General features: G+C 33.7%; 4 protein-coding genes across 16 annotated transcripts; 3 read left to right on the plus strand and 1 right to left on the minus strand.

Annotated features, from left to right (window-relative positions):
• On the plus strand, window positions 1-4,694 carry LOC112748261 (uncharacterized). Its single transcript, XM_025796475.3, has 10 exons — window positions 1-262; window positions 665-881; window positions 1,158-1,315; window positions 1,441-1,586; window positions 2,049-2,111; window positions 2,200-2,292; window positions 3,162-3,323; window positions 3,410-3,513; window positions 3,761-3,936; window positions 4,067-4,694. The coding sequence occupies exons 1-10, from the start codon at window positions 157-159 to the stop codon at window positions 4,315-4,317; spliced, it is 1,476 nt and encodes a 491-aa protein (XP_025652260.1). The 5' UTR covers window positions 1-156; the 3' UTR covers window positions 4,318-4,694.
• A 4,538-nt stretch (window positions 4,695-9,232) lies between these two features.
• On the plus strand, window positions 9,233-16,856 carry LOC112748268 (probable amino-acid acetyltransferase NAGS2, chloroplastic). 4 transcript variants are annotated; one of them, XM_072218508.1, is made up of 10 exons: window positions 9,233-9,862; window positions 12,162-12,249; window positions 12,451-12,659; window positions 12,777-12,928; window positions 13,656-14,079; window positions 14,707-14,804; window positions 15,375-15,582; window positions 15,684-15,843; window positions 16,309-16,381; window positions 16,508-16,856. In XM_072218508.1, exons 1-10 carry the CDS (start codon window positions 9,500-9,502, stop codon window positions 16,668-16,670), a joined length of 1,938 nt encoding a protein of 645 aa, XP_072074609.1. In that variant the 5' UTR covers window positions 9,233-9,499; the 3' UTR covers window positions 16,671-16,856. The 4 variants fall into 4 exon arrangements, with proteins under 4 accessions (XP_072074609.1, XP_072074610.1, XP_025652266.1 ...); XM_072218509.1 differs by having other exon boundaries at window positions 15,471-15,582; XM_025796481.2 differs by lacking the exon at window positions 9,233-9,862 and adding an exon at window positions 11,160-12,024.
• Window positions 16,857-17,105: 249 nt separating this feature from the next.
• On the minus strand, window positions 17,106-20,108 carry LOC112748269 (NADH dehydrogenase [ubiquinone] iron-sulfur protein 4, mitochondrial). Of its 2 annotated transcripts, XM_025796484.2 has the most exons (5): window positions 19,688-20,106; window positions 19,134-19,222; window positions 18,541-18,670; window positions 18,098-18,127; window positions 17,106-17,635 (listed from the first exon to the last, which is right to left on the minus strand). In XM_025796484.2, exons 1-5 carry the CDS (start codon window positions 19,847-19,849, stop codon window positions 17,570-17,572), a joined length of 477 nt encoding a protein of 158 aa, XP_025652269.1. In that variant the 5' UTR covers window positions 19,850-20,106; the 3' UTR covers window positions 17,106-17,569. The 2 variants fall into 2 exon arrangements, with proteins under 2 accessions (XP_025652269.1, XP_072074611.1); XM_072218510.1 differs by lacking the exon at window positions 18,098-18,127 and having other exon boundaries at window positions 18,516-18,670; window positions 19,688-20,108.
• Window positions 20,109-21,299: 1,191 nt separating this feature from the next.
• On the plus strand, window positions 21,300-25,984 carry LOC112748272 (telomere repeat-binding factor 2). 9 transcript variants are annotated; one of them, XM_025796487.2, is made up of 7 exons: window positions 21,300-21,698; window positions 22,174-22,453; window positions 22,666-22,877; window positions 23,355-23,466; window positions 24,051-24,134; window positions 25,002-25,351; window positions 25,729-25,984. In XM_025796487.2, coding segments are annotated over exons 2-7 (909 nt in total). In that variant the 5' UTR covers window positions 21,300-21,698; window positions 22,174-22,303; the 3' UTR covers window positions 25,730-25,984. The 9 variants fall into 9 exon arrangements, with proteins under 9 accessions (XP_025652272.1, XP_072073689.1, XP_072073690.1 ...); XM_072217588.1 differs by having other exon boundaries at window positions 21,312-21,489; window positions 23,358-23,466; XM_072217589.1 differs by having other exon boundaries at window positions 21,312-21,468; window positions 23,376-23,466.
• Window positions 25,985-27,113: the final 1,129 nt, after the last annotated feature.

A 27,113-nucleotide genomic window follows, 5' to 3' on the forward strand; every position in this document is an offset into this window, starting at 1 on the left:
AGACCGGTTTCAGCCCCAACAGAAATGGATATTGGACTGAAGACACTTGGTAGAGGCCCAAAAATTTTGGTTTTTGCAGAATTACCCTCAGCTTTTAGCGGATTTTGAACGCGCGCCTCTTCTTCCTCTTTCGGATTTCCAAGCTCAGCCATAGCGATGGCGGGTACTCGTGCTCAACATGCTGCTCCTTTTGCTTTCCTTCTTCTTCTGTTATGTCTTTGGGCTTCTGCGGTTCTGGTATTGGCTGATGAACATTCTTTATGTACGCATTCTTTATCCCTATCTCATCGTTCTTAAAATTTTTTAATCAAAATTTCAAGTATAGGGTTTTACTATATTTGCTGTTATTGTTGTATCTACCTATAAGCATGGTTATGTGCTTACTTGTTACATGATGCAGACAGAGATACCGTAAATTTCTTTAGTAATGTCCTTATTATAACATTTGTAGTGGTGGATGTGCTCTTAGTTATGTTGACATTCCTTTGTATAAATTGTTTCTTCAAGTGAATATCATATTGTTGGGATGTTTGGCTTAGTTATACATAAGTTTCTTGGCTCTAGTGGATAAGTGTGATTTATCAATTATCTATCACAGTATCACATGCAGATATGTAAATCTGGTGCTTTATGGAGGTTGAAATTTGGCTTATTCTTTTTGCAGGTCTTAACCAGAATTCGACACTGCAGCTATCACGTGGCTTTCCTGTGGGGAAATCTCCTGGTTCTAAGCCTGGTGTTAGTGTGGTTGTCGAAAGAGTTAGGATACGCGGACTGTCAAGGTTTAGAAACCTGAGTAAATTCGCGCACTCCATGAAAGTGAAGGTGTTGCCTGCAGATCCAAATGTTCGCATTCCACACATAGAGATCTGTTTCCATAGGTGTGTATTTGTGTAGCCTATCTGCTTTTGAAGAATCTTTTTGTGCTCGGTATGAATATGTATTTGATCAATGAGGTTGGTTCTAGTGATTTGTTGTCTTGGTGAGTGAACATGGTGAACACCATTTTCTCTAGGACTAGGCTTATACCTCAAGTCTCAATTTGATTATGCAATATTATTCCCTTTGTAACTCATAGTTTTCGTTTATTAAATTGAACTAGGATTTGTAAAATGGTATATCTAATTTATTAGGGCAATTTTGTGCATCTTGTTCAGGAATGCATCTCTTGCTGTAGGAATGTGCTCACAAGGCCAGTGGGAAAAAGTTACCAAGGGTTCTTGGGTTCGATCAATGTCTCCTTTTGACCACAAGCTCTTAGATATAAGGACTGCTAGCTCAACACTGGAAAATTTTGAGGTGTCTGTCGAAGAAGGTTAATGGTCTTAGTTGTGTTTGTCAAATTGATGTGTTATAGCTTCTTGTTGTGCTATTGATCCATCTTAAGAACACTGTCAACCGGCTCTAATGCTGTTCTCTCTATCTCTCTCTCTCTTGCAGAATTTTTTGCATATCGTGTTGTATTGTTAATATTGGGTATTACTCTAATGAGCTTGGCATCCTTCTTAAGCAAATCGTTAGCATTTTATTATAGCAGCGCAATGGCAGTTGGGGTCATTCTTGTGATACTTATGATTCTTTACCAGGTAACTTGTTACTGTTCCTCGATGTTTAGAACTTTAGATAGTTTGACTGTACTCTCATATGATGTTTAGGATGAGGAGTCTTGTTGAGAAATTGACCAAGACTTCATCAATTCTTCCTCTCAAGAAAATGTCAGCTCTTGTAGGCTTATCTTGTCTGATCCAAATTTTTCTTGCAATATCTTTGATGGTCTTGGTCATTAAGGCAAAAATGCAAAACAGTTACTATTCATGGCTGAAATTGTATCACATAATTCATTGGGCTGTAATTTATTTTATAGTTTAAATCAGTCCGGGTAGTTTGGAATGAATTTTTGTTGAATATGATGCTAGAGCATAGATTATAAAAGCTGATATATCTAACTTGTGTATAACATGGTTGCTAGATGTTGACACTAAAATCCAGTTTCCTCTAATTAATACTTTGTTGATCTTAGCATGGAATTTGTCTCTTCTAATTGACAGGGAATGAAACTGCTTCCAACTGGTCGGAAGAGTTCCCTTGGTATATTTATATATTCATCTGCTGTAAGTGTAACCTCAATACAATTCACTTCCATTTCACATAATATCTTTGATGAATGTGGATCTTATAATTCCAACCATCATTTTACAGATTGGTTTTGGGACCTTCCTCCTCCGCTATGTGCCAGGCTTAATTCGTGCAATGCTTACAGAGTTAGGAATTGATGAAGACATGTATAATCCTGTATGTAAGTTATCTAAGCTTTCTGAAAATTAGCTTTAGTATTTTCTAGAGTATTTCACTCTATTCATTTGTTTTCTGAATTATGATTGTGATGGTTAACTTCTTTCCTCTGTAAATTTAATTTGAACCATTGGCCATCAAAGGCCATATCTCTTTGAAGCAACAGCCTGTCAAAAAATGACACACATGAGCTTTCTAAGTTTCTGCAACTTTCTCGGTTAATATTCGAAACAAGAAGGTTTAACTTCTCTTAGCTGGTCCCAGGCTTTGGTTAGGTTGGAGAGTTGGCATTTGGTTAAAATCCATCTTCAAACCTGTTGCGATCTAATCCAGCAGTGTCCTATGAATTGGCGTGTTGGATTTCTGCATTACAAAGAAAACAAGGTTTGTTGTGTTCAAGGTCCATATGAGGATGTGCACTACATGGTCTGAGTGTAGTGAAAATGAGAGCTGCTATGTCTAGGTGGAGAGGTGGTGGCTGTTAAAATTGCAAGACATCACAGGTCTGAAAGGAGTAGGTAGGTGAGAAATGTAAGAATGTTAAAGATCAGAAATGGGAATTTGGAAATACTATATGTAACATCACAGGTCCTGAAGGAGTAGGGAGCAGGAGGGTGAGAAACGTAAGAATGCTAAGATCAGTGTTGGGAACTCAGACTATATTGTTTCCACAAGATGTGTGTGCGTGCGCTTTTGTGTATTTGACAAATCATCTATTATATTGTCATTTGTCATTTCATTTCTGGTTACTACAGAATGTACTATGGACTGCTTTGTTTATCTGCCTTTCTTTTTGTATCATGTGTGTATCAAATTACGTATGTCTTCGAGGATCTCTGAATGCTTTACTCATGAAATTTCAACTACAGTTGGCAATATTTTCGCTTGCCTTTGTCACGATACTTGGAGCCTGGTTGGGGTTCTGGGTGGTCCGCAAACTTGTCCTGACTGAAGATGGATCTGTGGACATAAGCACTGCTCAATTTGTTGTATGGGCCATTCGCATTTTGGCTGCTGTTATGATCCTTCAGGTTTTTCTTTCATTTATCCTTACTTTCCCATTATTTCACATATCATACATATGATCACAGCTTTGATAAGATTATGTTGCATGCAGAGTTCAATGGATCCTCTGTTGGGAGCATTGGCCTTGTTATGTGGATCACTGGTCAACGTGATGAAGAGAGTGCTTAGATCGAGATTCCTTCGTCGCTTGCGCAGGTTAGTCCACTTTCATGAACTCTGAATCCTACTTTGTAATCTTTTTCAGTACTGGGGTTCTACTTTTCAATATCATCAATAAATAGGAGACCACCTAATGTAAATCATATTATGTGGATTGTTTTTTATGATTTGCAATTTCCTAGTTTTGACGCTCAAGCTATTAAACTGTGGGCACTTTGTAGTCATGAGGGGTTTTCTGAAAACTATTTGTCCTGTATATTCTTATTGTGAAATAATTTTGCAGGAGTATGTTCAAATCACCTAAAAAGAACAGGAGGAGATCCCAGGATCCTGATTCATCACCTTTTGATAATTCAAATGATGGACATGTGTACAATATGCAAAGCAAAGAGGATTCTACATTTCTTCAACCTCCACTAAAAAGTTTCACCCTGTCACCTTGTAAATCTTCTGAACGAGGTTTGCTCATCTCAATATACTTATCTTTGCATTGGAAATGTCACCTCTTATCTAGTTCTCCTGATGATTAGGGGAGAAAGGAAAGCACTGAATAAGTTTTGCTTAACACACTAAGTTTGTTCCTGGTCAGTTTTCACTAGAACACCACCCAAGAAGCTAACAGAGGATTTATTCCCATCCATCATACACAACACACCTGAGAGAAGAAAATATTCAGCAGCAGAATGGGATGCGTTCACTAAGGAGTCCACTGAAAAAGCCTTGGAAGAACTTGTTTCATCTCCTGATTTCAGTAAATGGCTGTCCACTAATGCAGATAGGATAACTGTAACACCCAACTCCAGAAATGACGAGCAGCGTACGTGGCAGTTTTGGTCTTGAGCTCCCTCGGCATGGACTCTTCACAAACTCATGGTAGCTTGAAGTAGGTGACATAACCTAAGGTACGTGATTGTCAGATGTAATTGTTGATTCCACCTATACAGAAGCGAAAACAGAAGGGCAATGTTGTAGATTAGATATTAGAGGATTTTAAATGGTGTGAAATTTGTATGACAATTAATTTTCTAGGCTGTAGATATTTGTGCCCACTAGTAGTTTCATTTGTATGATCCGTCAGTTCATTATACTGTTGTTACTATCTTAGGAGTTAACCCCCCCTCCCCTTTCTTTTCCTTCCCGAAACCCCAAAAAAAGAAGGAAAAAAAAAACACTTTATTCATTTATTTTCAATAGACGAAGCATTTGCGTCTCTACAATTGTGTTAACACTTGAGTCTTATTTCTTAGTCTTGTAACTATGGTGATTGTTATCTGAGTTTAATTGTTGTTGAAGTACTATTTGCACTATCGTCACCACAACAGCACTGCTAAATTTATGAGTTTGTTTTCCTTGTGATTTTCTATGGAGTCTCGTGTTGATAAAATTATGTAGCGATTCTTGAGCTCTATTGTTGGTTCTGTAATTTTCCTTCTTTTTTTTTTTTTAAATCAGAAGTTAGAAACCCAATGGCCAGGTAGGTAGTTTTCAATCTTCAATCTTGATTTGATATTTTATTTTCAATCTTTTCAAGCTTCTAAGGAGGTTACCTATATATCTCGTTCTCTCGCGGCCGTTCGCTTTACTGGGTCCTCATTCGATCAATATCTATCTTTATCACATCAAGTTCTCGAACTCCACTAAGGCTTTGGCAAAAACTCCGAAAAAGACTAGAACATCGAGATGAAATATTACGTAAAATCACTACCAATTACCAACGGCATCCGTCTCGATCTTGTTCTCTTTTTTTCCATTGCGTCTCGCCTTTCTTCAAATCTTTGCCTATTGCTCTGAAAACACATCATAAATATTCGGATTCTTACGTGCAATTTTGTACCATATTTTAAGCTTTTGTTCAGTTTTCTTTTTCTGTTTGAAGTACTGATAAGATGACTGCATTATTGGGGGATATTTTAGCCCCTAATTTGTTGTATATTGCCTTGAGTCTCATCATTATTTGGGCACATCTCCATTGACGTAATTTTTTTTTTAAAAGAAAAAAAAAACACTGTTATCTTCTTTCGTTATTGCACTGCTGAATCTTAAACATGGTGCCAGCTGATATATTGTAGTTTTGACTATTTTTTATAGTATTTACACTTTAAAAAATTAACGGTAAAGTACTAAATTGGTACCCTGTGTTCGGGCATAATTCTCTTTTGATCCTTAATGTTTAAAATGTCCTATTTGAATACAAAAAAGTTTCATTTAGTTTCAATGTAGTCCTACCATGAGGTCAAAGTTAAATAATTAACGAAATGTCTTACATGACAGTAGTACAAGAACAAGGTCGTACAAGCTCCAGAGGCACAAAATTAACTATGGATGCATTAATACATTTTCTTACAATTTAAATGAAATATTTTCTATAGAACTAAGGAGAATGGTAAATAAATGTATTGATGCATCCACGGTTGATTTTGTGTCTCTGAAACTTGTACTTATTCTCTAGATTATCGACCTTGTTATTGTATTGTTGTCATGTAGCACATTTCGTTAATTATTTAACTTTGACCTCACGGTGGGACTACATTGAAGCTAAATGAAACTTTTTTGGATTCAAATATAACACTTTAAACTTTAAGGACCAAAACAAGATTACGCCCAAACCCAAGGGACCAATTTAGTACTTTACCCAAAAATTAATGTATCTAGATCTATTTTACATCTAAATACATTAAGCTTTTATTCTTTTAATATATCAAAAAAGATTACTATTTCAATTGTGACATCTTGGTGTGATGATGATATTATAAACTATTAAATAAGGCCAATTTTATGGTGTTTATAAATTTTTGTCTAAATTTTGCTTAACTTACTTTTTGTAGTAAGTTTTGATTTTTTAAAAATTATTTATTTTTATATCTTTTAAATTAAATAATAACTTTTAACCATTTTTAGTAAATAGATACTACTTTTTAGACACCATAATATTCACCATTAAATAATTTGAAATAGTTGGTTAAACATATTTGTATTTGCATGTAGATGTCATCATTGAAATTAAAAAAAAAAAAGAGTTATTTTGAAAACAAGAGAGTACACTGAAAACTGAAAAGTAATCTCAAGTTCAGTCCAGACCATCAGTTCAAGAATTGAAACTGTAGTTGTTAGATGTGATCATCTGAGACTATACTATAGTGGAGAACATGACATAGTTGCCTTAGTTTATTGGCCATGTCTCCGTCAAGTTTTAGGATCTACGGTCGGAGAGCACTGCGATGATGTATTGAGATATTGCACTAGAGCGTGGTACTGATTGTTTGGTAGTTGCTTATTTGAATCTTTAGTTACTGCAAGGACCGTGACAACCTAAGCATTTAGTTCCTCCTTTCATATCAATATAAGCATATACCAGTCGTGCCCTTTAGCTTGAGCTATTCTTTTTTTTTTTTTTTCTGTGGTCCTCTCTTAATTTTGGGAAAGTTGAGTGGACGTTCCCACCTATCAATATTCACGTCTGATTGCATTGACGATCCCACCTATCAATTTCTATGTTTGATTCCAATCCTATGCTCCAATAATGCTACAAATATCACGATTGTGTTGAAGCATGTCTCTAACTTGAACCGGTGGCTAACCATGCCTCAAACTTAGCCTATGACTCTTTTGAGGAATCCTTTTTCAAATAGGCAAAGAAATGAAAGAAGGATAAACCATTTTTTCGTTAAATACATTGTAGTTTGGCTTCTTCTAGTGATATCCTTTTCAAATAGAGTGAGTCCTCTTTACAAAAAAGTTATTTTATTATTCTTAGATTTTGATGTGATATACGTTTTCAAAAAATAACCTTTTTATCTAAATTTTTTACTCGTAGATTGTTTGAAGTATTCAAATAACACTCATTTTTAAATATATATAAATAAATAGTATATTTTTCGGTCTTCAATTTCTTAAATGAAAATAAAACGTTAAATTTTCTTTGAGAGAAAGGGTAAATAAGATCTTGACCTTTTGACTTATGGACATTTAAATACCTGAGGATTTGAAAATATATTTAAGTCATTAACCTTCTCAAAATTTGGATATATCGATCATTGGATCTAATTTGTCTAATTTTAAAAATTTTTCTACGTGTGCATCCGTATATCGGCCAGCTCAATACAACGGAAGCCATGTTTAATTTTTCCGTTGGGTTTGAGAGACCTAAGTAAACAAAATGATCGATTTGTCTAGATATTAAGAATGCCAGATACTTAAATGTATTTTTAAATTTTCAGAACTTAAATATTTGTAGACCAAAAAGTTAAAGACCTATTTATCATTTTTTTTTTAATTCTTACTAAATACCAAAACAAAAAAATATCATATGGCTCCTCTAGTTGTTTACATTTTTTTACTGTGTTCCTGCTTCTGTAGTTTCTCACCAACCACGGTAAGACACCACCCCCAGCAACTACCAAGTAGTGATTTCAAGAACGGGTTCCTATGACATGACTAGGATGCAGACAACACAGCAAAACAAGATAAAAGTACAACACAGAATCACGCAAATATACAACAAACGGACAAACGGTGCACTTTGGTGGCGCCCACCACTGCCACTGCTCCCGTTAAAAACATCAATTTTGCCATAGCGTTAAGCCTTAGTGTAACTTAATTTAAGACTGTTTTTGAGGGAGAGGTCGAGATTGAGACTGGATGGCAGAGATTAGGGTTATCGAATATAAATATTAAATACTAACAGGAAATATCAATGGAAAACTAAGGGATACATGGAGAAGACCTGTTACATATACTGAATTTCCATCTACCATACCATATAGATTATTACTATTATTATTATTATCTAGTAAGTGCAGGAAAAGAAAGTGGGCTAATTTGAAGTAATTTTTCCTACAGTTATTCCGCTTGTATTTGGTAGAAGCTTCTTCATATAATACTTAGAATTGCGAGATAGATTGATCATTTTCCTTCGCCTTTCGGGAATAGCATCGATTGAACACTCTGAAAATCCACGCCTCACAAACCTGTCAGTAAGTTGGGAATACTGTTATTAAAAAATATTACAACAATACCCTATTAATTTTTATAGGAATTGATATGTGATTATCTTCGTATAAAATTAATAATTAAATATTATTAAATAATTTAATATATTTAATTAAATTATTATCTAATATTTTTTAGTTATTAATTTTATGTAAAATAATTACATATGATTTTTTACAATTAATTTTGAGCCTAGATCAATTTATGTAGTATTTATATTTATGAATTCAATTTTTATGAATTATCAAAATAAATATTTCTATATTACTGTTTAATTTTTTTTTTAAATTACTATTTTTTTAATTTTTAAATTTATTAAAATATTAATGTATTTAGACTAAATACATTAATTTTTAATAAATTTTAATTTTTGTTGTAGAAAGAAGAGGTAAAATACTATATGACAAAAGAATATTTATTTTTTATTTATGTTGCTCTATTTATTTTTTATGTAATATCATATATGCATTGAACGACTCTGTTCTTATTATTAATTTCAAATTACTATGCTCATATAAAATATTAATTATGATATATTTGTAATTTTGTATATAAATATTTATATAATTTAGAAGAATGCTATAGGCGAGTAATTTTGATGTTTTGTAACCATCAATTAGTCATTAATAATATTTTTAATGATGTGAAATTACATCTAATAGTGGGAGATCACTCACTTTTGTTTTGATGATTAAGTGCTGGCTAAAAAATACAAAAATTGCTGGTCCCTAGACTTTTTCTATATTTTATATAGATTGTTGATTTTTTTTTAAAAGCTTGCCATTTGTTAGTAATATTATTTATATGTGAGGGCAATAAATAGTAATTATTAACGTCTACATCGAATGCTAGCGTTTCGCCGCGTAAGTGGTGAATTGCCGGCGGCATCCCTGGTCCTATAAAAGGCCTCCTCGTAGCTACAAATCTCAGTTTTATATATAAAATTACATATACATGCATATCGCTCCTAAAATCACCGTAGATATAGAGAGATCCGTTAAATAAGCCATTCACCTAACACATACATATATCTATGGCTGCGCCTAGAACTTCGAAACCACCCATCTCTGTTCGATTGTGGCAGCCACCGGAAACATGGTCGTCATCAGTGTCACGTGTCCCCACGTGCTACCGCTTCTGGAATCCGGGTTCAACAAGGTTGGGGTTGGGGTGCGGCTGTAGGTACATGCTGGAGAAGAGGAAAAAGAAGGCAGAGTGGTTTGTGAGAGGGTGCGGAAGAAGAAGAGAGGAGAAAGAAGAAGAAGTAGGAGACGAACAGTTCGTGAAGGTTCTCCGTGAAGCACAGCCTTACATATCTGTTCATAGGGACAGCGTCTTCGTTCTTGTCATCTCCGCAGAAATTGTTGATAGTCCATACTTGGACCCCATTCTCAAGGTACACACTACACTACACTCTCTGTTTTTCATTATTTTTTATTGTATTGTTTTCTAGAATATCTGGACTCTTCTTTCTTCCGCAAATTTAAATTTTAACCCAGAAATTTCAAGCTCCATTTTTGTGTGTGTGTTTTTTTAAAAAATAAAAAAAAAATTATGAAAGTAGAAGCCAGAATCGTGGGACTATTGGGACTTGGGAGTTGCGGACGGAGCATATTTCGATAGGAACATAGTAGATACCAAATGGTTTGATGTAGGTGAGTAGTTGAAGTTCCTAAAATACATATTTTAAGGGAAAAAAAAAATAATGAAGAACCAATTTGTTTGGAAAAACCTTATGCTTTTCCACTACCATAAAGAAAAATAAATAAATAAATAAGAAGATTGGTTTGATCTTACAATTATGGTGGTTACTGGAGTCCTGATGGGAAAAAAAGGAATGATTTGATGAAGGGAGGGGGAACCGGGGAAGGTTGTTTTTTGTGGAGGCCATTGGTAATGCCACCTGGGCAATGACTGTATTCGGATTATTCATTTGTATTGAATTGATGATTGATGAAGCCATGAGCCTCATCATCAATTCCTCATATAGTGACAGTCGCAGCCTATGATTTCTTCTTAATTTGATAGATGTCATATTATTTCATACTTTTAATTATAGTAGTTTATACTTTATTATAATGCTTATACTAATATTTTAAGTTTAGGTTTACCACGTTTCTTTCTTTGTTTAAAACTCACATTTTATAACAGTATTTGTGGGTTTTATAAATGTTACGTATCTCCATATCATAATTGTGGCTTCGTAAGTTTTCGAAATTGTCGCGTATTTGTGTTTGTATTATATAGCATTCGTGCTATGTGTATGGCTGGATTTCATAGTTCTAGTAAAATTTTAGGCCAATTGTGCTTAACTTATTTTTTTTATAGTAATTTTTAAATATTTTAAAAATTTTCACTTTTTTATATTTTAAAATTTAAAATCAATTATTTAATTTTTTAATAATTAGACAATAATTTTTAGAGACCACAGCAAACACCAAAATTTTATCTTCATAAATTAAAACCAATTTCTTTCCCAGCCATTTTTGTTTCTGACTCAGCTTACGCCGTTAAACTTTGCTCCACGATGATGATAAAGATGAGGGAAGAAATCAGAATTGACTAATTGAGGGAGACAGGGAAACATGTGTCGCTCGTAATTTCATGCTCTCATTAATATTTGTCTGTATGCGGGACGCACAAAAATTGTAGAGTTGCAAGAATTCGTAGTAGAAGGGAACAAGGGTCTATTTGGATTTATTTTGAGTGTTTCTAACTTATAATTTTACAAGAAAAAATGAAGAAATTATAAAAACAAAAACAGCATTTGTTATTTTTTATCATTAAAAAGAAATGGTGAAAAAGCGCTAAATTTTTTTAATACAGGAAGAAACCTTGGTGTTCTTTTATCAATATCTACAAAAAATAAACAGTGAAAAAGATGATAAATTGTGATCTGATTAATTTCTGAGATTTCTTAGAGTTTAAATATTTTTATTTATAAGAGAAAATCTCTTGGTCTCTTACCAACTTTCTTCCTACCTTTTTAAGCTAAAAAAAGTCAAACACAAATTATTCGGAGAGAATGACTGAATGAGTACTATAATGGTTAAAATACCTTTTCTATCCCCAGTTTTTATGATTATTACAGATTAACCCTTTCTTCGTTCACCGTTCTGCGTTCCAAACCAACGGTGGCTCTCAACCTGTTTCCCCAACTGCAAAGTACAATTTGGTGTTTGAATCTCTTCAATGGCGGCTTCCTTGTACAACTCCACCTGCTGCATATCCCTTCCAAACCCTACCAAACACACACGCTCTTTCTATCACCACTTCTCTTTCATTTCCCACCCACACCCAAACCTCACAAATCCTCTCTCCTTGGTGGCCAGTAACCGAGAGAGAGGAATAACAATCTCACCGAAATGCAGTGTGCTCAAAGACGAAGGAGTGAATGGGAGTGCGGAGGAGGAGAGCTACAACTATGAGGAGGACAAGCAATTCGTGCGGTGGTTCCGGGAAGCATGGCCTTACTTGTGGGCATATCGCGGTGGCACATTTGTTGTCATTATTTCCGGCGAAATCGTTGATAGTCCTTTCCTGGATCCCGTTCTCAAGGCACGATGAGTTTTTCTTTGTGTGTGTTCTGGTGGTGTTAACTCATGCACATGAGATGTTTGTTTTTTTGCCGTGATCATGTTTGGGTCAATGAATTGAAGCTGGGCATCATTTAAACATTGTGTGTCTGTTTGCAGGATATAGCTTTTCTTCATCACCTTGGAATCCGGTTTGTTCTTGTACCAGGGACCCATGCTCAAATTGATCAACTTTTGTATGAGAGAGGTTAGTCACAATATAATTATTTGGTTAAAGCACATGTTATCTAAATGCACGCATAATAATCATGGGATACTGTGAAAATATATGTTACTTGCCAAAACCCTCTCTTGTTTTTTCCTCAATAAGCAAAATAGGTAAAAAAAAAAGTTGTTATTTTGAGCATGGTTCCACGGCTACTGAATACTGATCTTCTTGTGTTTGTAGGGAGTGAGCCTAAGTACGTTGGTAGGTATAGAATAACTGATGATGAATCTCTAGCTGCTGCAATGGAGGCGGCTGGGAAAATAAGGCTGCTGTTAGAAGCAAAGCTTTCACCTGGACCCGCCATCTGCAACATCCGCAGGCATGGTGACAATAGTCGTTGGCACGAAGTTGGTGTCAGTGTTGCCAGTGGTAACTTTCTTGCAGCCAAGGTTTGAATTTTGTGGCTTACTTTTCAAAGTAGCAATGATTATTTGAAATTGATCCTCTCTTTCTGTTATCACTATGTTAGAGAGTCTTGTTATTTTTGTATTTATTCCTTTTGGCAGAGAAGAGGGGTTGTCAATGGAATTGATTTTGGGGCAACCGGGGAAGTTAAAAAGGTAGATGCATCTCGCATGCGTGAGAGGCTTGATGGTGGTTGTGTAGTTATTTTAAGCAACTTGGGCTACTCCAGCTCTGGAGAAGTACTAAATTGCAAGTATGCTTTAGAGTTTCTGATGATTACTTTCTTCAACTGGCTTTTGACAATTGCATGCTAATATATATGCCGTCTTTATAACAGTTTTTTTTCTGGGTAATTTATGGTTTTTCATGTTTTTTTGAGTATCAATCTTATGCTATATTATGCGTACTTGTTGCAGAGACTGATGCTCAATGTTTTATGCCTTTATTTTATACGTTCAACCAGACTTCTTTTATCAATATTGTGCAAAACATTTTTTTACGGTTATCTTTTAACAATTGGACATAGGAATAGATCTGAACAAACGGGCTCATCAGAGTATAGAACTAAAAGAATTTGCAATAATCTGCTGCTTAGGAGAAAGAATAAGATATATTGTCATTCAGTTCATTAGTTGGTGAAATAGTTTGATTGGTAGTACCTCGTTACTTGAGACTTGTGAAAGAAAAAAAATATTGATTATGTACCAGTACATAGATTTTAGTGATGCCATTTCTTTTGGACTTCCACCTGTGCCAATGTGTTCTTCTTTCTTTTTGTTGGATTTGATCCAATCATCCTATAGAGAAAGAAAACATAAAGAGAAGTGGGTAACAGAATCCATGTGTAAATCACCTGCTTCTATTTCTTGTATGAATATTAGAGCTGCTGGACTTATTATGTTGCCCTTTTATTCAATTATGAGTCTGACAAATGCTTATATTTATTAACTTTTTTTTTCTCTCTCTTTTATTGTCTATAGCACCTACGAAGTTGCAACAGCGTGTGCCTTGGCTATTGGAGCAGACAAGCTAATATGCATTATAGATGGTCCAATACTCGATGAGAGTGGACGCCTAATTCGTTTCTTGCCTCTTCAAGAAGCAGACATGTTAATTCGTAAACGGGCAGAGCAAAGTGAAATAGCTGCTAACTATGTGAAAGCTGTTGACGTTGAAGGTTTCAACTCTTTCGAGCATAGCAATATTAATGGGACTGCCCAATCTTCAACCAATGGCAAACCTTTTACTGGGTTGAATAATGCAACCTTTCATAATGGTGTTGGTTTTGACAATGGAAATGGTCTAGGGTTTGGGGAGCAAGGTTTTGCTATTGGAGGTCAAGAGCGACTTAGTCGAATGAATGGTTACCTGTCAGAATTGGCTGCTGCAGCTTTTGTTTGCAGAGTGAGTCCATAATGCACCTCTGTCTTTCTATATCGAGCACAGTAGTTGTGCTTATTTAAGTCTATATTACATTACATCTTGAGTAACCTAAGGTCTGAATGTTTTAGTTTATTTCAAGCATTGTTTGACACAAATGTTCATCTCTCCCTCTCTCTCCTAAAATCTACACTCTATATAGCCTTTGAATATTTGCAAAATGACTAATTTCTCAATATATGGGCTTAAGTGACTATTTCCAACAATTGACTGTTTCCAAGTATAATTTCTCGAGTGACATAATTTGGTGTTAACATCATATTTCTGAAACATTCTCTAAAAAATGTCATTATCTTTACGAGATATTTGATTTTACAATTGTTATTCGTGAGCATTTGTGAGAACAAAAGCATTTTCAAAATCCTGACAAGACCAACATACAGATGGTCTTCATCTGTTTCTTCTACCATACTGTCATGAAGAACCGTATAGCTTTTTATCTACAAATATTTTTATCATGTAGTGGATAGAATAACTGGAATTTGAATTTCCTTGAGAAGTTTCTGGTTGAAATAATGGCTATGCTTTCAAACCTCATTTGATACATGTTTCAGAAGTATGTTGCTTATAGTAGTGTCTGCCATTTTTCAGGGTGGTGTTCAAAGAGTTCACTTGTTGGATGGCACTATTGGTGGAGTTTTGTTGTTGGAATTGTTTAAAAGAGATGGCATGGGAACAATGGTAGCTAGGTAAGCAGTTTTTGCTGTTCTTTCCAGAAAACAGTTTGCTATGATTGTGAACTTTGTAGAATATTTGGTTACCGAAATTGACTTTCGGTTTTGGTGCTTTTAAATTCAATTATATCCTTGAGTTATATTTCAACTGTTATAGCCATGGTTCAAGAATAGTTGGCATACCAGTTGATTTCTTACTGCTGTCTGCATAGGGTCAAATTGGTAAGATAGAGGCTTTTTCTAATAACATGGTCAGCATAGGGTTTTAGGGTTTGTTGAGATTCTTGTTGTCCAAGGCAGTAAGGCTGTAAATATGTGGGCTGGATTTGAACTCCATCTGTCGACAATCTTATGCAACCATTGGCTATAAAAAAATGACTGAATGATTAATTAAAACAAGTTAACAAATTGACCTCATCAGTGTAAAGACTAGAGCACCTGCTTGTTGTGTTTCGTAAGTTACAGACCATACCACTAGGAAAACATTACATGTTTGAAGTATATTTTCTTTTCATTTGTGTCTAAACCCAAAATTCAATGAATGCCAAATTCTGACATTCATGGAATTTCCTACATTCCTTGCAGTTGCAATATACTATCTGCATCAGAGCGGCAGATTATTCGTGCTGTTTTACTTGAAAGACGTTTTTCATTTTCCTATCCGTCATTTACAATTTGCAGTGACCTATACGAAGGCACTCGGATGGCACAGATAACAGATCTTGCTGGAATAAAACAAATCATTCAGCCTTTGGAGGCATCTGGCATATTAGTGAAGCGGACTGATGAAGAGGTTTACATAGTTGCACTTGTGTCATTTGTGGTGATCATAGTTTACATGGTCTAGTAGTAATTTTATATGAAAGCCTCATTTTTACTATTTCCTGGTTCTAGCTACTAAAAGCGCTGGATTCCTTCGTTGTCGTTGAAAGAGAAGGTCAAATAATTGCTTGTGCTGCACTTTTTCCTTACTTTGAGGAGAAGTGTGGCGAGGTTGCAGCTATTGCAGTATCTCCTGATTGTCGAGGCCAAGGACAAGGAGACAAAGTGCTTGGTATGCTATTTCTTCTATGGTTGATGATTTAGCTTGAAGCTTGATAGATGTCCATTCACTATATAAAGATCATATTTGATATCATAATAATAATAAACTTAAATTAGGACTACGACTATATATTATATATATTCATGATTATTTCACATTTGATGTTTGGCTGGAAAACTCCATACTGATTGTACTATCAATATTAGTGATAGACTGATAGGTACAGGTAATTAACTCCTTCAGATACAATATTTTTATTAAGTATAACCAAGTTTTAAACGTTTGTGTTAAGAAGATGCTTTTGAGCAACTGTTCTTAGTTGATGGTCGTTGAAGGCAAAGTAGGAGTTGAGTACGTGTTGTTTGAGTTCTTTTCTTTGTTTCTTTAGCTAGTTGTATGCTCCATTTTGTTGTGTTGAATTCTTTCCTTAAAAAAAGAACTATGTATTTTGATTACATGATGAAATACATGCAGATTATATCGAGAAGAAAGCATCATCGCTTGGATTGAATAAGCTTTTCCTACTTACTACTCGGACGGCAGATTGGTAAGTACCTACCTTCCCCAATAGAGTTCCTAAATTGATTATTGTGTATAGTAGTTGTTTTGGTTTATTGCTGTACAATTTTCATGGCAGCCTTTCTAAATAACAGTATTCCCAACTTACTGACAGGTTTGTGAGGCGTGGATTTTCAGAGTGTTCAATCGATGCTATTCCCGAAAGGCGAAGGAAAATGATCAATCTGTCTCGCAATTCTAAGTATTATATGAAGAAGCTTCTACCAAATACAAGCGGAATAACTGTAGGAAAAATAACAAAAATTACTTCAAATTAGCCCACTTTCTTTTCCTGCAAGATGTTAGGCACTTGCTAGATAATAATAATAGTAATAATCTATATCGTATGGTAGATGGAAATTCCGTATATGTAACAGGTCTTCTCCATGTATCCCTTAGTTTTCCATTGATATTTACTGTTAGTATTTAATATTTATATTCGATAACCCTAATTTAGCTTTAAATCCCCTATTACCCAGAAGCCAGAATTCAACTAAACGCAATTACTATCAGCCTTCCAGCGTGGTTTAGTTTTGCTTACGTAAACGTATGCGGTTATTGGGTAAAACCGTTTCTAAGGTCGCGATCCAATTTGGAAGATGTTTTGATTCTTCGACCAAATATATTGTCATACGTTTTCTCTCAGGAAAAAGAAATTAAATCAATGCATATGTAATGACCAATGGATCAATTAAATACAAAATTGGGCAAAATTTGAAAGGATAGTGCAATTAGATTATCATGATCAACTGAATATCACGAGCAAATATATAAAAACTAGAAGCATGGATGAATACGCTCCTTCTGCACGATTCATAACGAGTACTTGTAAACTTTGAATTTCGGAGACATTGACTGTGAACCCTAGCAATGGCGGATGGTATTCCAGTTCCAGTATCAAATGATGTCAAGAGGAAGTTAATGGGGATCACTACGAATGACAACAACAATCAGTTCCAGATTGCGACATTAGTTCATTACAGCATCGAGGGAGGCAAATCAGAGAGGCAAGCTAAAGTAATGGAAGACCAGTCATTTATTTTTATAAGGAATTCATGTTTGAAATTTCTTTTCCAAGAAAATATGCGAGAGAGAAAACATCTTGCTTGACATGGGAGCTCGTCAACAGAGAACCCGTAAATAGCAACAGGACTAGGCACGAACAAGAGCCAATAAATTACTGCTCCGAATCAGGTTTGGTGGGTAGACCTTTCCACTTAAAATTGTCTGCATATGCTTTAACCTGCAAGCACCAGTAAGACCGTTAAAAGAGCTGTTTTATGTAGTGCACATGCATTTTCCAATAAATTTTACCACATTATAAATGAAAGACCTCTCTTCAAAAAGAAGCACCTCTTGCTACATTTTTTCTTCGAATTTTTGTAAGGAAGATCAACTTGTTTGCCTTAGGAAATATGTTATTTTTTAAAAATTATAATTTATAACTTACTTTTGGTAAACACTAAAAGGCTAAAAGGTACTGCGCTTAACAGGACTATTTTGAAGTTCTTCGCATATCAACCCAACACATTCATTTACTAGTGCTGGTATGTTGAAGAAAACCAAGGAGAATAGTTGATGATAATCAGATAGTAAAATTAGCAGGAACCACCAACGTGACAAACACCAAGCACAAGTAAAAGCAGTGAAAGGAACTAAATGAAAATTGGTAGTCATAAACACAAATGGTCAAAGAAGCTCAAACCTTCAACAATGGTGTGTGTGGCTTCTTGACCTGCATCAAGTACATAGCTTTTGTTAATTACAATTTCTTTTTGAAGGGAAAAAAGGAGCACAGCTCAAGGAATAACCAACGCATCAAATATTAAACAGGTGGATTTACCTGATTAGTAACACAATTCTTGAAATAACATAAATATCAAAAGATCTTATTCTAATGGAATTATGTAAATGTATGCCATCTATTAAATAACAAAATTACAATCATCTGAAAAACAAGAGATACTAGTTCTTCTGACTTAAAAATTAAAATGCATTAGTAAGAATTTATGAATTAATATTTCATACACAATATGATGGCGTATCTTGATAATCACATGTATAAAACCATAACAAGTAACATCCTGAAGGCAAAACTCAGAAGCCAAAGATACGAAAGTCACCCAAAAATTGTACATTTACACATACCACATACTCCCAGCCATGTCTCTCAGCAAATTCCTTGGCTGATTCTTCATTATCAAAATACAGGGCAGAATCGCCAACATGGGCATAGGGGTCTCCAGTTGATGTCCAGCCCATCAACGGATTCTCCCACCTATAAACACATTATTGATAATGACCGGTCTATGAGACATCATTAGTAATTAGGAAAGGACCATTGATTAATCAAGTGATAAGATCAGTTGGAAAGGTTTATATTCAGCATCATATGGCAAGATTGGTAGTAATCCATCAAACTTAAAGTTAATCAATAACTAGTGTTATTCAAGGATGTCCAACAAAATCAGTGAACTGAAATACGTTTCATATGAACATCTTTGCAAATTGCCATGGGGAAGGAAATGCCAATGACAACATAAGCTTTATCAGAAATTTATGAAAATATTTGAAGGATAGATATCTGATGAGTATTCAGAAATCAAAATCCAGGCTTGCTACCAAACTGACAGACTATGTTGAAGGAAAGTTAAAGAAGAAAAATAAAGATATGACCCAGGTTGCGATGTTTTGAAAAATAATAAATAGTGAACAAGCAATGAGATAAAAAGAAAACGCACTTTTGGGTTGACAAAAAGTTAATCTTCCACCTTCCAACCTTTCCAGATCCTTGTTGAGTAGCAGTTCTAGCAGGAGAGTAAATTACAACCTGCACCACATTACAGCTATAAGGCATGTGACTAATTGAATTTCAGTTGCTTGCAAGAAACACAGAGAGAAGGAATATCTATTGATATTTCCATATTTTTAAAACTTTCAAGTTCGACATTCGCCTCACAAATATGGCCTCAAGCAAATTAAGCTAAAAGCCAATACACTATCATGCAAATATTATGCAAGTGAAAACGCCACTATATCGTAAGCTAAAATTAAAATCTTTGTTCAACCTAGGATCATTTAGTAGACAACCACCATCAATTACAATGCGGTGATCCAATGACAGCTGAAATAAGGCACCTATGAACCTTGGCGAGATAACCAAGAATCCCTAGGTTAAATTTGCATAGCATAAAACGGGGGAAGAAAGAAAATAAAGAGGGTATTCATCTTGGTACATGAATCATTGCATCCAATAAGATAAGATTAGGTTAAGAATTGGAATAGAGAAGAATACCCTACGACGAAGGTGATCGTCGGGAATACCGGAAACCAATCCGATCTCGCCTGGTTTGGGCTTCTCCACCAACGCGTCGGAGGAGAATGGACGCAAGGCGCCTCCCAAAACGGTGCGTAGGCCACGGCCATGGCTCGCCGCACGTTGCACAGAGTATGCCATTCTTCGGTGCTGTCTCCTCAGTTACTTCGATTTTTGTTTGATTCTCTGCGAAAAAGAGAGAGTTAAGAAATGAACACAAAATTCGCACTCGTGTGGGATTTACTGTTTGGCGTGAATTTACGTATTCTAGCCCTCGCACTTCTTCATATTTGAAGAATGGACCCTCCAATGTTGGGTTAGCCTCATTTCCTGGTTCCCCGCCCGGGGTAATGGAAGCTTCTAGAAACCAGGTTCCTGTACCACTAAATAATTTAATCGAACTTTAAAAATTCAATCAAATTCATAAATAATATCGGGTGAAGACTCATGACTGGATATCCAATAAGAGTTAAGAATTATTAGATAATTTGATAAATTTAATTAAATTATTATTTAATTATTTTTAATTATTAATTTTATATAAATATAATTGTACATCTGACTTTTTATCTTAATATAATAATTTATAAAATACAGATATTTTATTGTGTGTTTATGTGATATTCATTAATATTCGTCCTACATACATATCTTCTTATTCAATAATGTCTTAATAAAAAATAAAAAAATTATATTTTTGATACGACACTAATCAATAAAATACGTGTATTTTTTTGTTTAATCATACTTTAATAAAAATAAAAAATTTTCACAGAACACATTTAAAAATATCATTATGTATTAAATGTGTTCAACTTTTTTTTTGGCATGTATTTTTAAAATAAATTTAAAAATAGTATATAATTTTATTTATTAAGATAAAAAATATTTTAAATATTTTATATAATTAAAAAATATTAAAATATTATTATAATTTATTTAAAAAATATTTTATATTACACATACATGTCTGCATCATAAATAGTAACTAAATTTCATTCTTATTTATGTTTAAATTATGAATAAATAATAATAACGGATTCTTTTATTCATGAGACATTAAATTATATTATTATGAAAGAAATTTGATTGCTATATCATAAAACTTTAATTATTTTATTATAAAAAATATTTGATTAATATAATGTCTGATTAATTTTTAAAAAAAATATAAAACAATATTTTTAAGAATTTATCTATTTTATATTTTAAGAGAGTATTAATATTATAAATTTAAAATATAAAAAAATTAAATTTTTAATATATTTATTTTGTATTTATTAATTTGTTTATTAATTTTCTAATATTTATGAAGCTATTTTCTTGTACAATATATAAAAATAATAACTATTATAAAGTTATTTTATATACTAAAAAAGTTTTAAACTCGACCATTTATTTTAAACATTCTTTGATTCATTGAAGAATCAAGAATTATCGCCCTGTCTTAAATGGATACATAATAATTAATATAATTAAAAATAATTTCTAATTTGTTCATATAAAAAGGTATATTTCGTTTTAATTAAAAGAGTTTTTTTTTTGTTCACTTTCAAAATTCAAATCGCTCTTAATACGATAAATATTTGTCAAGTATTTTTTTGTTCTGCTTTCGCATTGGACTCCAATCCCATAATGGAATTTCACAAAGTGAAAGGACTATTTGAGCAATTCCAAAAATATTGAGCTCTAAGTCTTTTTCTTGTTCTGTTTTTGTTTATTCTTTTCCCTCTCTGAAAAGAACACACAAAATATAAAGGGTATTTCTTTTTTTTTTTCTGGTACATCTCGTTCTTCTCAACTTCGTCTTGAAACATTTGGTGTCAAATTCGATTCTTTGCACGTAAAAACATTTGATTTTTTCCCCAAATCTCACAAGCGCCCGGTGATTCTCTCGTGCGTTGCACCTTTGTTCACCGATTCTTCCTTCAATTTCGTCCCAATTTTTCTCAATTAAAGTTGTTAAATTTAATGCTATTTTTCTTGCAAGGTCAGTGAACTTTATGCTAGTTATGTATCGGTGATTTACTGATTATTTTCCTCTTTTATAATTTTTTTCTTGAAATTTTACTAAATGTGCACATATTTATGTGTTTATGCATGTTTGAGCTGAAAGGCATTTTTTTATGGTGGTTCTTCTTTTCTTTTCTTGATACATCGTTGTCATTGTGCTTTTTTTAATTCAAACTGCCAAAATTGAACATTTGTCTGCATAATGAATTTTAGAAATGAGAAGATAGCATCATGTGGTTTCAATTTGAGATGATACAGTATTCTTCTGATAATTCCACACTGATAATATGAGTTGTAATTGATTATTTATCATCAAGGTTATCAATTGGCATGTAGTTATAACAATTTGTGTGTCCATATTTGTAGTTTTATGTTACCATTTTAAAGGCCTAATCTATTGAGTTATTTGAAGGATCATGTGCTTATTACTTGTCTTATAACGTTGTTTGTAGGTCCATAACTATCAGATTTTTCTTGTTTGAGGATGGACATGCTGAAAACAGCTGCACCCAATTTTGATTTCTTCCTTCAGAGTTAAAATCAAAGATTACACTTTTCGGAAAGTGCTGTTGAGTTCTTGTAATGGGTGCGCCTAAGCAGAAATGGACTGCAGAAGAAGAAGCAGCGCTCAAAGCTGGAGTAGTCAAACATGGGGCTGGAAAATGGCGCACAATACTTACAGACCCAGAGTTTAGTGCCATTCTGCGCATGCGATCAAATGTAGATCTCAAGGTACATTATGTCAAGGGCCAAGCATGTTGTGGGAAGTGTTAAATAGGGAGTCTTATTATTATGTCTGATTTGAAAGGTTACAAAGGCACTTGTCAATGACCATAAGTCTATTGAATCATAAGAAATAATTTCAGTGTCATTTACTTTGCTAAAATTGTCTAATCTGAGGCATGCTCAGGTGTATTTTTATGGATGCTTTGAACTGTGAACAGGACAAATGGAGGAATATAAATGTGACAGCAATATGGGGATCCAGGCAGAAAGCAAAGCTTGCCCTAAAAAAGAACCTACCAATTCCCAAAATTGACTGTAACCACATGGCCATAAGTACTGTAGTTCAACGGGATGAAGTTGCTGATTATAAGCCTCTGGCAATTTCTGGCGGAGCATCACAATCTGCTAATTCAAAAGAACACATATCAAGGTTACAGAACTTCTTATTAAATTTCTCTGGCATTTACACTTAAAAGAAGATGATGCTTGGTTGCTTTGGATTTGATCTTGTTATTTAATTGCATATGGATAAACATATTATAATTGTAAAATAAGGTCCCTTGCAGATGATTAATTACTTCTAGAATTTCATAAGTAATGTGCTGGTATACTAAGAATTTAAATGGATAAAAAGAAGACCAAGTTGCAAGCAGTTGCTGCTATTTTCATGTAGCTGGGTATCCAATACTTTGATTCATCATTACTTTATTGAATTTTATGTTGTCTCTTATTTAAGCATGGCAATGATAAATTATATGATTTAATTGTCAGATGTTCCAATTGCAATTTGACATAGCTGATTAATCTTTATATTCTGATGATAACCACTGATTATGTTTGTGGTGATTTTGCTAATATGTTGAAAGTGCTGAAACATAATGTAATGTGATATACTTTTTAATGACAGCAGCAATATGCGTTTTGACAGTGGCAGGTTGGATACTCTCATACTAGAGTCCATTATCAAGTTAAAAGAGCCGAAAGGTTCTGACCGGGCTGCCATTGCTGCTTACATAGAGGTATAATTGTACTTCCATTTATCATTGTAGAATCTAACTTTTCAAGAAACATGTGGCTTCAAAATGTTAGTGCTTGTGAACTTGAACACCACAAAGTTAACCTAATTGCTGATTTAGTAGACCTTTCTTTTTCAGATTATTTTCTCATGAATTGGTTTACATCTAGAAGTATACCATATTTTATTCTCGTTTATTCCACTTCAATCAAATAATATCCCTTGAAATTTATTCATTTTATATCAAATGATATATGATCAATATGTAATAGATATGTACGCGCATACCAATATGCTTTGGTGATGATTTTCTAAAATTCCATGTTTGGTGATGTTTCTCTGATAGTTCCATAATATATTGTTATTAATTACCTGCAGCTCCTAAATTCCTGTCTGCTGAGTTTCTCCCAACCTTTTTCTTTTCCATTAAAACATTTGATTGCTAAGCCTTAACGAGCTGTTAATTTGGTAATCTATAACCTTTATGGTTCCCAAAGTTTAGTTAACTAATCATAATATACTATCTATTGTTTTTTCTTGTCTGTACCATTTCATTCAAAAGTAATTCTGGAAAATTTCGCATCTTAGGATCAATACTCATGTCCTCCGAACCTCAGAAAGTTACTGTCAGCAAAACTGAAGCATATGGTAGCAAGTGGAAAGTTAATGAAGGTAACTTCACTCTTAGTTCATGTAGTAGCTAGGTGCATTCAGCTTGGCATTGGAACAAAGGTGGCCAAGAAGCAGCATCCCTGCTTGTGCAGACCTTTGTAATAACAAATAAGGCAGTATTAATCTGGATGATTCTTGGATCATTTATTTGACCATGTTATGCTAATAACATGTTTTTTTGTTAATGCAATTAATAACTAAGAATAATTTGCACAGAGAAATTAATTCATTATATGTACAGATGCAAGCAGAGACATATTCTCTTGTGACAGTTGAGCTACATAGTGAAAATTCTATTTCAGTTCATATTTCTTGTCTAATAAACCAATATTTTGTAAGATGAATAATGGGCATGTAATTAAATCTAATACTTGATCAGTTGGAATAGACTACCTTGGACATCCTTTGTTAAAGTATCTATTAAAGCTCAAAGGAAAATTTTACTTTATAGATCAGAGCCTATGTTGTATGAGACTGAATGTTGGACAGTAAAAACTAACCAGACAATATGATTAATATTGTTGAGATGAGAATATTACAATAAATGAGTGATCAACAAAATAAGATATAATTAGAAATGAATACAGTAGAAAGTTGAAGTTGCACTTATTGTTGGTTTAGTCATGTGATGAGAAGACCTGTCCAAGCTCCAATTAGGATACTAGATCTAATGGAAGGTAAGTCAGTAGGTAGGGTAATGGAAGATGAAGAAAATTCATTGATGAAACTATTAAATTGTACTTAAATTTTAATGTCTTTATAGATATGATTGATGGTAGGATGCAATGGGATTTTGATCCATGTAGCCAACCCCACTTTGTGGGAAAAGAATTGTTGTATCAGATCCTGAATATAGTATGATCACAGGTAAAGCATAAGTACAGAATTACAGGAAATTCAACAATCTCTGAGAAGAGAAGAGGCTCTTCCTTGTTACTTTTGGAAGGAAGGCCAAAAGATTCCCCCAAATCAGAGAAGACTGATGTCAGCCTCCTTTCAAAATCCCAAATTGATGCAGAGCTATCAAAAATGAAAGGTGTGACAGCTCAAGAGGCAGCGGCTGCAGCTGCAAAAGCAGTTGCAGAAGCTGAAGTTGCCATTGCTGAGGCTGAGGCAGCAGCTAGGGAGGCAGAAGCTGCAGAAGCGGAAGCAGAGGCTGCACGGGTATTTGCAAAAGCAGCAATGAAAGCACTAAAATGCAAAGCGCTTCATATCTGGTATCTCTCTTTCCAATAATTGATGTCAGCAACTGTGATGTTTGTTGATTACTTTGTTGGACTATAAGCAAATCTCTAGTCTGCTGCTTTTTTTCCGCAGAAAAACATGGGTCTAAGTCTTTGATAAAATTCTTTTCAACTCTGTAATGAAACTCGACACACCCTCACTTGTCTCATTGATATACTCAACACTGTTCACCGTGTAACTGCATGCCAAACCCATTCTCTTGTAAAAAAAGACACAAGTTTTGCTGATTAATGCTACTGAAGGGTTGTCACAAGATCAAATTAGTTGCATGTTGTTCTGATGCCTCCATTAAATTGGCTTGTGTTAGTCTTTTTAGCTAACCAGATTTTATATTTGCCAATGTATGCAGATGGTGATAACTCCGACATGGTTGAAATGAGCAGTATATTGGCTTGAAATCATGGTTACAGCTTCCTGCATGTATCTAATTCCTCCTGTACACAAGTTTATTGTTTATTATAATTATTATTTTCCCTGGATAATGATTAATGAGGGTAGGTACAGAGGGAGGAATGCGATAAAATGGTAGTTATTGAGTGTGTGTAAGGCCATGATTGACATCTTCATATGGTAAATGAAAGAATACATGTTTTACAGTTTTACTAGTATAATTCCAGTGACATACTTACGCGGATCCTTGTTGTAAGTTGTTGCTACATTTGATTATTATGTTCACATATTTTTTAGGTTAGTCAAAATTATACATCAGTTAATGATGATGTTGAGAGAGCTTCTTTTTTTGGAAGTAGATAATGCGAATGCAACTTGCTGGTTAGATCGGTGGGCATGGTGCACCATTTCAGCCAGCTATATATGTAAGTCTGAAAAAAGATCTTCTAAAGTGACAAAATTATAAAGAGATAAAATAAAATGTTAACCACTATTAAATTTATAATTTTATTATGTGTGATTTTATTATTTTAATTCAAGAGATTAGATTATTATTTTTTTATTTTACTAATTTTTTTACTTTAGAGAATTTTGATAAACAAGAAAAAGTTATTGAAAACATGTAAAAAGAAAATTATTTAAATGATAATATAATTAAAATTAAATAAATGAGTATATGACATATTATAACGCAAAACGTATCGAATAAAACAAAATAATGATGTATACTTTCTGTAATATTGATAAATTAGTTACATTATATGTAGATTATCATATACATATATACGTTATGATGGGTGAACAAGTCATTGACAAAAATAAAAGAATTGACTTTTGAAATTTTATTAATAAATCATTTTAAAGTAAAATATGATCATCAAATATGAAAAAAAATGTACATAGTTAATGGAGGTGTGTTGCCATTAGAGCATTGGAAGTATGTACTAGTGTTGAATGATGACGGTCAAAAATTATGTTTTGAAGAGAATATACAAGTATATATCTTGAGGAAAAATTAAGATTAAATGAAGATGACAAAGAGCTATAGTTCAAATAATCAAATGACATAGTCTCTCCATCCTCACTTAGAAGTTTTGGATTCGAGTCTCATTTCTAACTTTAGAAAAAAAAAATGATGATAATCAAAGATTAGGATTTATATTTCACAGAGAATAAATAAAATATATATGTGAAGAAAAAATAGGATTTGGAGTCAAAATAATATACATTTTTCTCCATAGCTTTAAAGCTATACATTCTAAAACGCCTAGCTTTTATTAACGTCTGAAAATATGCGAGCAATCAATTTTCAATAAGAAACAAGAGAGAAAAAAATAACAAATA

The sequence above is a fragment of the Arachis hypogaea genome, chromosome 15 (assembly GCF_003086295.3).
Source record: "Arachis hypogaea cultivar Tifrunner chromosome 15, arahy.Tifrunner.gnm2.J5K5, whole genome shotgun sequence".
In the NCBI taxonomy this organism is placed as follows: Eukaryota; Viridiplantae; Streptophyta; class Magnoliopsida; order Fabales; family Fabaceae; genus Arachis; species Arachis hypogaea.